Genomic DNA, 15,829 nt, shown 5'->3' on the forward strand with positions numbered 1-15,829 from the left:
TGAATTCAAAGTTCAAAATAATAACTGGACTCGTCACTTGCAACGTAATAAAATATCTATATATTGTATATTTATCTTCACTTTGTACATATTCTGTCAGAGTTTCCACATTGGTATTTTACCTTAGTAATGTTTCTCTCATATCTTCAGGTTCGGCGTTCATGATGGCGAACACTTCTGGAAAATTCCCTGGACAGAAGGCCCAGCTCTATGTCCCTCAGTTCAAAGAGAACGACACGCACTGCGTCATATTTCAGTATTATGGCGCCAGTCGAGAGGGTTCGAGCCCCGGACAGCTCTACATCTATGTTAAAGAGAATAACAGTCCTCTGGGCATCCCGGTGTGGAACTCATCAGGACCGGCGCTTCAGAAATGGCAGCAGGTGGAGCTCGCCATCAGCACCTTCTGGCCCAATTTCTACCAGGTAACAACAGCGTTTTTTGAGAGCATCTGAATGATACATTTGGTCAGTTACATTTCATACTCTGTATCTACAATGTACTCCAGTGTCACTACTACTTATCCACATTTTCCAGTAGCGAGACAGTAATTCAGTTATATAAAATATAGCTGATGTTTTTTAGCTTTATTAGTGTATATTAATTAAATGTATGTTCAGTTTAATTTTGTCACCCTAATTGTTTAATGTCACCCTGATTAAATCAAGTTATATTATCAGGTGATATTTTTGAATTCTGAACTGATTGCTCATCAATGTAAAACTTGTGATAAACCTCTGCAATTCTCTTTGTATCTTAAGATGGATTGTATAATTCTCTCTCTACGAGGTTATTTAAATTGCTATAGCTATCAGGGGTGATAGACGATATATATCGGCTAAGCCAGTAAATATCTATTGATATTTGTCAATTTTGATTATCAACCAATTACTGTGTCTGCTTATTTATATCTGCTGTTGGAAAAACCCACATAGCTGTTTGCAGCCTTGACTTGAAACGGAGCAAAACCCCTGCAATGCTTTTCAAAAAAGGCCTTTCTACTGTCTTTTGTCGTAATTTAATTTAGTTTCCAAGAGTGACGTGCGGGTTCTTTTGTTATCAAACACTGCAGTGTATCTCGCTAATTAATTCCGTTTCCTTTGCGCTTGTAACACGAACCAGCAAAGTGGCTCAACATCTCGACACCTGCCAGATTAAAGCAGCTTCCTCCTTAGTGGGACTTCACCTTGATTAAGACAGGACATTGCAATTGAGAAAATGCTCCCCCATTGACTTTAGAAATGGTTTTTGGTTTGTACTGATCTACTTGGAGTTCCTGAAGCAATTGATGTTTGATGTTGAGCAAACATTAAGTCATTGTGTTTAAGAGCATCGTGATGTGAGGGCATTTGTGGATAAAAATGATATTTTTTAGGACACCACAAGGAATTAACATTTGGTCACAAATAGAGTGACAAGAGCCACGTTTGGAAATAAACTGGGTAGAACAGAGAGTTTCAAAGTCCTCTGTGATAATGCTCAAGATAACTTCCTGTTTCAGGCTCTTATTCTCTCGTCATATTGTTAATTTGACTTTTGGTAGACATCATGTAAGCAAATGGTTTAGGTAGTGTATATATTTTTGTTTTTGAGATCCATCCATCTATCCATCCATCGTTCTATCTATCATCCATCTATCCATCCATCATTCTATCTATCATCTATCCATCCATCCCTCGTTCTATCATCCATCCCTCCATCCATCATTCTATCTATCATCCATCCATCCATCATTCTATCATCATCCACCCATCCATCCGTCCATCGTTCTATCAGTCATCCATCATCATCCATCTATCGTTCTATCTATCATCCATCAACCCATCTATCCATCCATCTTTCTATCTATCATCCATCCATCATTCTATCTATCATCATTAATCCATCCATCCATCCATCGTTCTATCATCCATCCATCCATCCGTCCATCGTTCTATCATCCATCCATCCGTCCATCGTTCTATCATCCATCCATCTGTCCATCGTTCTATCATCCATCCATCCATCCATTGTTCTATCAATCATCCATCCATCCACCCATCTATCGTCCATCATTCTATCATCCATCCATCCTTCCATCCGTCCATCTTCTATCAAACATCTATCCATCCATCCATCCATCCATTGTTCTATCTATCATCCATCCACCCTTCCCTCCATCCATCCATCGTTTTATCATCCATACATCCATCCATCCGTCCATCGTTCTATCAATCATCCATCCATCCATCCATCATTCTATTATCATCCACCCATCCATCGTCCATCGTTCTACCTATCATCCATCCATCCATCGTTCTATCAATCATCCATCCATCCATCGTTCTATCATCCATCCACCCATCCACCCATCCATTGTTCTATCGTCCGTCCATCCGTCTGTCCATCCATCCATTCATCCATCCATATTCATATAAAATGTATTTCAACATAAAAAAATTACTAGCTAGCTCTTCCATTGCTCTGGAGGTCAGTTAGTTTCAACTTTGTCTCAGATGTTTTTCCTAAAAATCCTTTTGCCTAAAAAAAAAATTTAAAAAAAATGACACAAATTAGTTAATTGTTGACATCCAGAAAGAGTATAGAGCTCTTGTCAGAACTGGCTGAGAAATGTTTGAAGTTATATTGAGATCTCTGACTTTGATTGCAAACTTTGGTATCTTGGCAAATCTGAGGACAGTTTGAGACATTGTTGCGATCTCTTCTGTAAAAATTCTTCAAGTCTTTTTCTCAGGAGAGACATCGAAAACACAGGAGACTTCTACATTTCTCTCTACTCTATATTTTTGCTGTCTTGGAGAAACAATTGAAATATTAGAGAGATTTCATGTATTATTTTTTTCTTTCCAATGAGTACACACTTCACACCTATTAGCATATTTACCCATAGTATTATAGTTGAAGACTTGTGTAGTTGTCAGACTCTTCTGTCACACACTGCAGAAGCAGTCCACATCAACATCACGTATTTTGAGGGAACATCCTCATGCTAACAACTAACCCTAATGCTCAGACACGATTATCAAATGCGCAACTCTCCCACGAGAGCCCGTCGGACAACAAAAGCATCCAGCAGTCCTGAGAGAAATACCCACCATCTGTCTCACTGTCTTTATCCTGCCGTCCCTGAAACAGTGCGCAGCAGTGCGGTGCTGCAGAATGCCACCGTGACTTCTTAATACCAGCTGAGATTAACAATGCAAACTCTAATCTACAGTGTTGGAGCTAATTAGCAGTGCTAGGCTAATTACAGGTTTTTGTAATTGCACTGTATCATAAGAGCTTGTCGAGATGAAACCACCTGGTGCACAGAAATTACTCTCTTATTTTGTAATGATAGGGTTTGTGGTTTGTGTCTTCTCTCGTCTCCTGTTGTGTTTTTCTTCTAGTTCACAACGAGAGAACGCGGCCATCTCTAATTGCATTGGGGTTTTATTTCGCTCTTTTTTTTAAATTTTTTTTTTAATTGATTATATTGTGTCATTTGAATATGGTAGTTGCCACACCTTCATCCTACACTATCTCTGGTGACATTGTTTGATAGATATTTTTAACACACCTGGAATACAATCACAGGTGACAGGGAGGATATTTTGTCGATCTTTGATGAATGCTGTGGGCTGCAGAAACCGTTTAGAGCAAACGATTCATAATAGCTTGAACTTTGACCTCTGCTTTGTTCCAGCGGTATGGAGATGGTAATAAAAACAGTAGTTTGGCAGTTTGGTGTCTCTGAAAATAGTTGACTGATAAACAGATGCGTCTTTTGAAAATTACTCCAGAAAAGTACTTAGAAAATCTATTTAACAAACTTTAAAAAAAAATTCAGGCTTGAATGCATCAAATCTGTTGAAAGAAATACAAAACAAAAACAATAGTTTGAACTACCAAAGCAATTTACCCACAAATTAATCCATGATGAATTAGCACCAAAGAAATGCGGTAAACACAAATATACCAAACTTCCTCAGAGAAAACTAGTTTGAATAGAACTGTTGAGGCACGATTTTATAGCACACTTCAGCTTTTTAATGAGATTATGAATTCAACCAATGAAAACAATCAATTAATAGCGATGTAAAGCCCAGAGGATCGGTGTTCAGAACGTCATCACTTAATCACGCTCATAGCGTCTCTTACACGAGTGTTATAAAACTGTAATTAGAGGCCTGGTTGCTCGCAACCGCCTGTTAAACAAAAGCAGAATGAAAATCAATTAGATAATAAAGTGATGCCATTCGGACAGTGTTATCTGCTGCTAATGATTCATTTGATTGACCTTTTGTTCAGGACACATTTACTGACTTGTTTAGATTCTCCTGAGGAACGTTTACAACCAGACAATATTAAATATCTGTAAACAGATGCCAGGAGGGAATTCTGGGAGTGATAGTAATGTTTCTAAGGAAGAACTCATGTAACGTTAGAAAACATTTGAAAAGTACTGGTATTACCATGGTTTTTCAAACATGTAAATGGCAATACTATGGTATTGTTTGAAAGAACTTGGAGTACCATGTAATTACCATTGTATATGAATATGACAATCTTTCAGAACCAAAGTATATATCAAAGTACCATGGAAATACCATATTTCTTGGACATGTACCATGGAAATACCATGTTTTTTGGACATGTACCATGGAAATACCATGTTTCTTGGACATGTACCATGGAAATACCATGTTCATGTACCATAGAAATACCATGTTACTTAGACATGTTCCATGGAAATACCATGTTTCTTGGACATGTACCATGGAAATACCATGTTTTTTTGGACATGTACCATGGAAATACCATGTTTCTTGGACATGTACCATGGAAATACCATGTTTTTTTGGACATGTTCCATGGAAATACCATGTTTCTTGGACATGTACCATGGAAATACCATGTTTTTTTGGACATGTACCATGGAAATGCCATATTTCTTTAACATGTACCATGGAAATACCATGTTTTTTGGATATGTACCATGGAAATACCATGTTTCTTGGACATGTACCATGGAAATACCATGTTTCTTGGATATGTACCATGGAAATACCATGTTTTTTGGATATGTACCATGGAAATACCATGTTTCTTGGACATGTACCATGGAAATGCCATATTTCTTTAACATGTACCATGGAAATACCATGTTTTTTGGATATGTACCATGGAAATACCATGTTTCTTGGACATGTACCATGGAAATACCATGTTTTTTGGATATGTACCATGGAAATACCATGTTTTTTGGATATGTACCATGGAAATACCATGTTTCTTGGACATGTACCATGGAAATACCATGTTTCTTGGATATGTACCATGGAAATACCATGTTTCTTGGACATGTACCATGGAAATACCATGTTTCTTGGACATGTACCATGGAAATCCCATGTTTCTTGGACATGTACCATGGTAATACCAAGTTTTTTGGACATGTACCATGGAAATGCTACAACCCCAATTCCAAAAAAGTTGGGACAGTATGAAAAATGCTACTAAAAACAAAAATGAGGGATATGTAAATTATATTCACCCTTTGCTATATTGAAAGCACTACAACTTTTGGAGGCTCCTTATACAGTGTACAGTACTTTGACACAATTGCCTCACCTGTTTAACATCTCCTGTTTCACATCACCTTGTTATTTCAACTCGTCAAATTGTTATTAGTCTTAAATTGCCCCGTCTCAACTTTTTTGGAGTGTGCTGCAATCATCTGATTTGAAATTACTGTACATTTTCAAATCAATGAGGGTAAAACATAATATAATGTGTAGTTGTGGTGCTTTCAACATAGAAAAGGGTGAATATAATTTACAAATCACCCATTTTTGTTTTTATTAGCATTTTTCGTACTGTCCCAACTTTTTCGGAATTGGGGTTGTATGTTTTTTGGACATGTACCATGGAAATACAATGTTTAACATGTACCATGTAAATACCATGTTTTGTGGAGCTTTACCATGGTAATATCATGTTTTTTAACATGTACCATGGAAATACCATGTTTTGTGGAGCTTTACCATGGTAATATCATGTTTTTTAACATGTACCATGGAAATACCATGTTTTGGGGAGATGTACCATGGTAATACCATTTTTTAACCTACCATGGAAATGAAATGTTTTTTTTGGACATGTACCATTATAATACCATGTTTTTTTTTTTTTACATGTACCTTGGAAATACTTTTTTTTTTGTTTTTTTTTTGGACATGTACCATGGAAATGCCATGTTTTGTTTGGACATGGACATGTACCATTATAATACTATGGTGTTTTTACATGTACCTAGGAAATACCATGTTTTTCTTTTTTTTATACTTACCATGGAAATACTTTTTTTTTTTTTTTTTTTTTGGACATGTACCATGGAAATACCATTTGACGTGTACCATGAAAATGACATGTTTTTTTTTTGTATTTTTTTTTTTATAAACATGTACCATGGAAATACCATGTTTTTTTTTTACATTTACCTTGGTAAAACCATGTTTTTAAAAAGAAACATGTGACATAATACCATGGTTTTCTTTAAAGTACCTTGGAGTACCAAGTAAATAGCATGGTATATGAATCAGTCAGTGCCATGGTATTACCATTTGACAGTACAATACCAAAACATCAAGTTACCTCCACATTCAGTAAGGACTTCTATCTACCGGACAAAACCCACAAGTATTGAGTCAGCTGAGGGAGAAATCGTATCATCACTAGTTTAGATATTTTTGCCATCCACCTCAGCAGGAGCACAAATAACGCATGCTGGCAATAGTGGCAATTCTGCAGAATTATCCTGTAATTTCCATAAATGGCAGTTGCTTTGTTTACAGTGCGTATTATTATCCTAAATAGAGATTTCCACGCCCTCATAACTCTACTATCTTACTGTTTTGCATTCAGCAAGCAGAGTGGTTAATCTGTGCTGTCACACTCACATTTCTGCAGTGTTGTGTTTTGCACCCGTCCTGTGATGATATCAGGACATTTGACCTGCTAAACCACTGGAGCATCTCTACAAGTCTTTATACACTATATGGCCAAAAGTTTTTGGACACCATATGTGCTTGATGAAAATTTGATTTCAAAAACTTAGGCATCAATTTCCCCCTTTGCTGTAATAACAGCTTCCACTCTTTTGGAAAGGCTTTCCACTATACTGCATGTAGTAACATGGCCGCAGGGATTTGCTCTCATTCGACACAAGGCTATCAGTGAGGTCAGGAACTGATGTTGGTCGATGGGGCCTGACTTACAGTTGCTGTTACAGTTCACCCCAAAAGTGATCAGTGGGGTTCAGGTCTGGGCTTTGTGCAGGCCAGTCAATTTATTCCACGCCAGACACAGTAAGCCATTTCTTTATGGACCTCACTTTGTTCACAGGGGCATTGTCATGCTGGAACAGTAAAGGGCTATCTCCAAACAGTTGCCACAAATTTGGAAGCACACAAAGCCCAAGCCATTACATAAAGGAACATTAAGGTTTTGGCCATATAGTGTATGTCCTTAACGGATGGTGTGCTCAGTGATTATTATTAATTTTTTTGCACTCACATGAGATGAAGACTCCATGTGTCAGCGATCATATTGTAAACACAGATACAAATACAAGACATTTCTTACATAAAAAGGAGGATCACAGGAAGTGAAGAACTCCAGCACCGGAGGGTCATGTTGTAAATGCTGTTTGTGTCAGTAATGTGATCGTGTAGGAAGGGCCGAGCACATTTTAACCTGTTGTTTTCCTCACTGGAAAAGGAGGTCAGAGCAAAAGTCACAGTCACAAGAGTGCCACACATACATGACAACAAACATGGAAACATGACTCTACCACAGAACTTGTGGGAATCCGGCAGGACAGTATGAGAACAAATGCATTTGCACTAATCATTTCTAGATTTAAAATCTTTTTGAGACTTATTTTGACACAAAATTTAGGTATATATTATTTATTATATATGTTGTCTGCTATGCAGAGAGAAAAATATTTTGTAATTAATAACCAACTATTAAGCAGTGTTTTTAATGTGCTGACAAATTAGAAGCGTTTTGTTTTCATAACATATGTAATGTGATTTTTTTAATGTACACAAACATACAGTCCAAAAATCATACAGACATCGAACAAGTACAAAGGTCTCAACAAGTAGAATACAACAAGCATATTGTTTCACTCACAGTCCAGATATACTGTATATTGAGTGACAGAGTTTATAAGTTGTAAACATAATTTTTTTTATGCATTTTAACTTGTTACATGAAACACAAACAGATGATAAAAACAGCAGAAGCTCCAGATTAAAACGAGCCCAAATACAATGTGATATGATTCATAGATCTTCTTATAATCTTGGAGAAAATGTGAAGCTACCTCAGATATCTTTCTTTTTTTTTTTTTTTTTTTTTTTTTTTTTTTAATCATCCTGGGGGTCAGTCTTTGGTTACCAAGTGGACCAATCACCGCTGTTGTGGTCTGAGTAGACGCGACACATAGTTAAATTTTTAGAGAAATGCGCATCGGGGCTACAGTGTAGGTTTGACGCAGAAGTATAAATCGGCCTTAAGAAGGTTATGGGACGAAGCAGGTATACTTATGCAAAATATAGTTTCATTATTTTTTCTTTTGATATTTGGCTGAAATGTGACCTGGACCATGTCCATGTACCATGTTCCATCAGAATCACCATTATATACCTTAAAAGTCTAAAACAATGTGTCTCTTCTGTCTATTTTGAACGATGAGGCATTGTGACTCTCAGTTAAGGTCAAACCCTGATCTATTGTGACCTATCCTTTGACACTTGTTTAAAAATTGTTTGTACCAGATAGTTGTATTAACCCTTTATCTCTCTCTCTCTCTCTCTCTCTCTCTCTCTTCAGCTGGTGTTTGAAGTTGTGACGTCAGGTGAACGGGGTTTGTTGGCTATCAAAGGAATCTCTCGTCAGGGGCATCAGTGCAGTAAGTCTCACCATAATAACCACAGAAGCATGTTAACAGGTGGTCAACAGCATGCTTAGAGCTCAAACTGTGTGAAACAGCTTCACTATCTCCTGCTGACACACAGAACGAGAGACACGTCCTGCATGTTTTCTTTGAAAGCAGTTGAAAACACAGGGTCCTGTAGCTTTCACAAACACACTGACTAAAACACTGCAAACATCCTCACAGCTGTTGTGCATCCCTGTGTTTGAACTTTACTAATTACTGAAACACTCTGTAATTCATAAGGCGCTTTAGTGTCACTCATAGACACAGCCAAACACCACCAGCCAGCATAATATTGTGTTAACATATTACATAAAGCTCAAAACTGTGTATGTGTGTGTATTGTAAACTACTGTTAGTTACCATGTCTGTTTGATGTTTTTATGCACCTTTTAAAAGTCCAAATGACATCAGAATTAACCCTATTTACCTTCTTAATAAATGTTCCTGTTTGGACTGTGAATGATTAATATTATCTGTTTCACTCAAACATACATCACATTTCAAAAGTAAAATGAGTTGTGAATGCTGCTTGAATTTGTTCAATAAGCCTATTATACAAAACTCAAAATGATATGTTTTTTTGGAAATTACTGGAAGTCAGTTGTGTCATTTTTCACCTCTTTAAAATCAACATGGAATCGAAACTGAGCCATTTATTGTATCCGTTAGTGTTGGACTTCTTATTATTCCTCTCTTGAAGTCTATGGCAGCCCATAGAGAACCGTACTTAGGAAAGTTATGAAATTTGGCACAATGACAGAGGACACTCTCAAATGCAACTGCCCCAAATTTGGGCTCTTTAACTCAAACCCTCTAGCGCCACCAACTGTTCAAAATTTCACACATGTTTTGGCCTATAACTTTTGAACCGTAACTACAAACAAAATACTTTGTGTTTCTTTTTGATTCCTTGGGTCATGCTGAATCCTAACGGGTCGCATGAAATTTGCAGTGTATCATCTAGGGACTTTAATGATGGAAAACGTTATGAAAAGCTTTTTGATAGACCAAACTGTTCTCGTGTAAGTCATAAACGAATTATATGGCAAGTTGTCAATACGGATCTGAGGCTGTATCTCATTAACGCTTTGTCGTATTGACATGAAATTTTATATGGGGCATTGTGACCAAGCCCTGACAATACCATATAAATTTGGAAAAAGTCTCCAAAAAAGTGCTAAAAGTCAACATGATATCAAAACTGACTAAATAAACTTTCTCGTGTCGTGTTACGTCACGTTAGTGCACGTTATTCTCAACAAAAATCTTAATTTTTATTCAAAATTAAATAGTTTGCCCCACCATTGAAACAAGTTTTCTTCTAATGCAATCAAGGCTGTTTAAGTGGAGTAAAATAACAATAACCCTTATATCACTGCCTAACATTTCACCATCCAATCAACTCCTGATGGATAAAATTATGTCCCACACAAGTTATTTTCTTCTAAATATTTAGCTTCACTTAGAAAAAATGTGTTTAACACAGTTAAAAATACGTTAATTGTGTTTTAGATAACATTTAATGATGATAGTATTTCTTACAGTTCAATCAGTTTTGATCAAGCTCGTTATAGATCTATAAATCTAGACATTACAGAACAGGTTTAACTTCCTGCTGCAAAGTGGTTCAGATCTCTAAATCAACTTGAGGAACTAATGAAAATAATGTTTGATCAGCATGAACTTTCATTATATATTCACAATTCTGCCTTTCTGTTGATGGTTCAGTTGCTAAAATAATCTGAATGTGGTTTTGCTCCATTTTGAAGGCCAGTGGAGACTTTGTTCATTCAGGATGATGTGTGTCACGTCTCTGTCTAGCTTTAGTTCGTCTGTATGACCTTTTCTCACACTTCTGTGTAAGTGCTGCGTCTGGAAATCATCCCTCAGTGCCCTCGAACTGCAGCTGAATCTGAGCACTTCCTCTCGAGTCGGTTCTGATCCGTTCTGTCCTCACACTGTAATATCCTGATTGGACAGAGAGCTGAGTGAATGCGTGTTCATCCATTTAATGATTGAATCACTGTAGTTTAACAGAGACGATGAAAGATGTTTGGGGAGTTTATCACTAGGGTTGGGCGATAAAATGATCTCGATATTTATCGCACTAAAAAAATCCACAATATCGATGATAAGCTTTTGAGTAATTTTCTATATTTAGCCTGTCTTTTACATCTACACATCATGACGACAGTTGCACCCTCTTATCATTGCTAGCGTGCAACATGGCAAAACAACAGTGCTGTGTACACCAACTCTGATTTTTGTGCTGTATTCTTGAATATTTTTCTCTAGCACCGAACAAACTATTTTGGTAGAAGATCCCTCAGACCCCATTGCCATTCTGCCATTCTGTAGTGGATTTACTTTGATGTTTAGGGTCATTGCCCTGCTGCATCACCCAACTTCTACTGAGCTTCAGCTGGCACACAGCCACCCTGACATTATCCTGTAGGATATCATGATAAAGTTAGGAATTCATTTTTCACTCGATGATGACAAGCAGTCCAGGCCCCAAAGCAGCAAAGCAGCCCCAAATCATGATGCTCCCTCCACCGTACTTCACTGGTGGGATGATGTTTTCATGTTGGTATGCGGTGCCCTTTTTATGCCATACATAGTGCTACATGTTCTTCCCAAACAATTCAACCTTAGTTTCATCAGTCCACAAAGCATTTTTCCAGTAGCGTTGTGGAGTGTCAAGGTGGTCTTTGGCAAACTTCTGGCATGAAGCAATGTTTTTGTTGGAAAGCAGCGACTTCCTTTGTGATGTCCTGCCATGAACACATACCTGTTTAATGTTTTCTGTATAGTAGACTCATGAACAGAGATGTTAACCAGTTCCAATGATTCCTTCAAGTCTTTATCTGTCACTCTAGGGTTCTTTTTTTACCTCATTGAGCGTTCTGCGGTGTTCCCTTTGAGTCATCTTGGCTGGACGGCCACTTCTAGAGAGAGTACCTATAGTACTAAATCATCACCATTTATTGGGAGTTTATCTAACTGTGGACAGATGAATATCTAAGCTCTTCTTTCCATCTTTATGCAAAGCAACAGTTCTTGATTGTAGGTCTTCTGAGATCTCTTTTTTGCGAGGCATGGTCCACATCAGCAGATGCTTCTTGTGAATATCAAACTTAAAATGTTTGAGTGCTTTTTAGAAGTCAAAATAGCTGTAACCCCACACCTCCAATCTCGTTTCATTAATTGGATGCCAAGTTTGCCAACTCCCGACTCGAATTAACTTTTGTTGACATCATTAGCATAGGGGTTCACATACTTTTTCCAACCTACACTGTGAATGTTTGAATGATGTATTCAGTATGTACAAGAACAATACAATAATTTGTGTGTTATTAGTTAAAACAGATTGTGTTTTTCATTATTGTAACTTAGATGAAGTTCAAACCAGATTTTAAGACAAATTTATACAGAAATGCTGGTAATTCCAAAGGGTTTACGTATTTTTTCTTGCTGCTGTACCATGGTATTTACATGGTACTCCAAGGTAGCATACCATGGTATAACCCTAATGCATATCCAAAAACATGGTAAAACCAAGGTATTCCATGAAGTACCTTGTAAAACCATGCTCAGATACCATTGCTATACAGTAGGACGATCACAATGCTTACTTTTTTGAAAAGTAATAACAAAAGTAATTCTCACACAAAAATGCCATATGAATGAAGCTATTGTTGATGAATCTCTCTCTCTCTCTCTCTCTCTCTCTCGTTCTCTCTCTCTGTTAGTGAACACACCTCACTTCCTGCACATTAAAGGTGTGGAAGTGAACGCCAGACAGACGGCCACATTTCAGTGCACCATTAACGGACAACCCAAAGATCACGTCAACTACAAACTGTGGCTACAGGTAACCCACGACATACATTCATTTATATTCACAACAACACTTAGTGAGTTAGCTTTACTTGTCTCTGACAAAAGCATCCTTTGGTGGCTTCCTGAAAGGCAAAAGTGAATCATGTTTTTTAAGGTTTCTTTTTAAGCTCATGTGTGTTTTTAGTAACACTCTCCAAGAATGTGGATGTATTCCAGTTGCGGCTGGTGCTTTTCAAAAGTGGGGAAGCACAGAATGTTTTCGGTTTCTGAAATGTTGTTCCCAAAGCTGTTCAAACTACCACTCAAACAGTGACATTTCATAATAAAAATATTTAACTAAGTTCAAAACTCGGATTCTGAAAGCTGAAATAAACACGTTACATCAGATAACTGCGCATATATCTCCGAGCCACTGAAGACTCCACATCTGTCAATCATGAACATCACAGTTTCAATTATTTGTCGATATCGTGATATAGAGAAGCCGGGCATCCAGGCGGGACAGAAATACAGTGGTGTGAAAAAGTGTTTGCCCCCTTCCTGATTTCTTTTTTTTTTTGCATGTTTGTCACACTTAAATGTTTCAGATCATCAAACAAGTTTAAATATTAGTCAAAGATAACACAAGTAAACACAAAATGCAGTTTTTAAATGAAGGTTGTTATTATTAAGGGAAAACAAAATCCAAACCTACATGGCCCTGTGTGAAAAAGTGATTGCCCCCTAAACCTAATAACTGGTTGGGCCACCCTTAGCAGCAACAACTGCAATCAAGCGTTTGCGATAACTTGCAATGAGTCTTTTACAGCGCTGTGGAGGAATTTTGGCCCACTCATCTTTGCAGAATTGTTGTAATTCAGCCACATTGGAGGGTTTTCGAGCATGAACTGCCTTTTTAAGGTCATGCCACAGCATCTCAATAGGATTCAGGTCAGGACTTTGACTAGGCCACTCCAAAGTCTTCATTTTGTTTTTCTTCAGCCATTCAGAGGTGGACTTGCTGGTGTGTTTTGGATCATTGTCCTGCTGCAGAACCCAAGTTCGCTTCAGCTTGAGGTCACGAACAGATGGCCGGACATTCTCGTTCAGGATTTTTTGGTAGACAGCAGAATTCATGGTTCCATTTATCACAGCAAGTCTTCCAGGTCCTGAAGCAGCAAAACAGCCCCAGACCATCACACTACCACCACCATATTTTACTGTTGGTATGATGTTCTTTTTCTGAAATGCGGTGTTACTTTTACGCCAGATGTAATGGGACACACACCTTCCAAAAAGTTCAACTTTTGTCTTGTCAGTCCACAGAGTATTTTCCCAAAAGTCTTGGGGATCATCAAGATGTTTTCTGGCAAAAATGAGACGAGCCTTAATGTTCTTTTTGCTCAGCAGTGGTTTTCGTCTTGGAACTCTGCCATGCAGGCCATTTTTGCCCAGTCTCTTTCTTATGGTGGAGTCATGAACACTGACCTTAACTGAGGCAAGTGAGGCCTGCAGTTCTTTGGATGTTGTTGTGTGGTCTTTTGTGACCTCTTGGATGAGTCGTCGCTGCACTCTTGGGGTAATTTTGGTCGGCCGGCCACTCCTGGGAAGGTTCCCCACTGTTCCATGTTTTGCCATTTGTGGATAATGGCTCTCACTGTGGTTCTCTGGAGTCCCAAAGCTTTAGAAATGGCTTTATAACCTTTTCCAGACTGATAGATCTCAATTACTTTCTTTCTCATTTGTTCCTGAATTTCTTTGGATCTCGGCATGATGTCTAGCTTTTGAAGATCTTTTGGTCTACTTCACTTTGTCAGGCAGGTCCTATTTAAGTGATTTCTTGATTGAGAACAGGTGTGGCAGTAATCAGGCCTGGGTGTGGCTAGAGAAATTGAACTCAGGTGTGATAAACCACAGTTAAGTTATGTTTTAACAGGTGGGGCAAACACTTTTTCACACAGGGCCATGTAGGTTTGGATTTTATTTTCCCTTAATAATAACAACCTTCATTTAAAAACTGTATTTTGTGTTTACTTGTGTTATCTTTGACTAATATTTAAACTTGTTTGATGATCTGAAACATTTAAGTGTGACAAACATGCAAAAAAATAAGAAATCAGAAAGGGGGCAAACACTTTTTCACACCACTGTACATCTGGTACAGGTATCTGCCTTTGACTTCCATTGCGCCTTAGTGGCGCTTTATGGGCCGCCCGTCCACTGTCTTCTAAGGACATATTCATGAAGAAAACTGTGGATTGCGTTACTTGACAGAACAGCGCAATAATGATGTGAGATATTTGACACTTTTATTCACTAAAATATTGAAATGCTCAAAGAGCAAGATGTAATTATATAGATTATCTGTTCATGTATTAAACTCGTCATTGCTGCATTCTCACAAAATTTTAGGGGACGCTGTGCTGCATTGATTTTCTCCCCTTTTTCTCCTCAATTTGGAATGCCCAATTCCCAATGCGCTCTATGTCCTTGTGGTGGTGTAGTGACTTGCCTCAATCCGGGTGGCAGAGGACGAATCTCAGCTGCCTCCGCGTCTGAGACCGTCAATCCGCGCATCTTATCACGTGGCTTGTTGAGCGCGTTATTGCAGAGACGTAGCACGTGTGGAGGCTTCACGCTATTCTCCACATTATAGTGACCACGAGGAGGTTACCCCATGTGACTCTACCCTCCCTAGCAACCGGGCCAATTTGGTTGCTTAGGAGACCTGGCTGGAGTCACTCAGAGCGCCCTGGATACAAACTCACGACTCCAGGTGTGGTAGTCAACATCAATACTGCACTTGTATTCTTAAAGCAATCACCTCTTCTGTACTATCAATGAAGACACAATATAATGATTTAGTGAGATTCCTCTGACATTAGTAAAGTGAGATAGAGACACTAATTGCAAGACCCAAACTGAGTCTGTGACTGCAGAACGGTTGGAACGCCCCTTGTTCACTAACTTCTACACGCCCCCACTTACCTTTGCTTCTGAAATATTTGGGCTAAT

General features: G+C 38.1%; 1 protein-coding gene across 10 annotated transcripts in view; it reads left to right on the plus strand.

The window, feature by feature from the left end:
- Positions 1-15,829, plus strand: part of LOC127431906 (receptor-type tyrosine-protein phosphatase mu-like) — a 359,297-nt gene that overhangs the window by 129,507 nt on the left and 213,961 nt on the right. For all 10 annotated transcript variants that reach the window (XM_051682542.1, XM_051682543.1, XM_051682548.1 and 7 more), the window contains exons 3-5: positions 151-425; positions 8,884-8,962; positions 12,745-12,866. In XM_051682542.1, the coding sequence (XP_051538502.1) occupies positions 151-425; positions 8,884-8,962; positions 12,745-12,866 (476 nt within the window). The remainder of the gene's footprint in view (positions 1-150; positions 426-8,883; positions 8,963-12,744; positions 12,867-15,829) is intronic.

The sequence above is a fragment of the Myxocyprinus asiaticus genome, chromosome 41, assembly GCF_019703515.2.
Source record: "Myxocyprinus asiaticus isolate MX2 ecotype Aquarium Trade chromosome 41, UBuf_Myxa_2, whole genome shotgun sequence".
Classification (NCBI taxonomy): Eukaryota; Metazoa; Chordata; class Actinopteri; order Cypriniformes; family Catostomidae; genus Myxocyprinus; species Myxocyprinus asiaticus.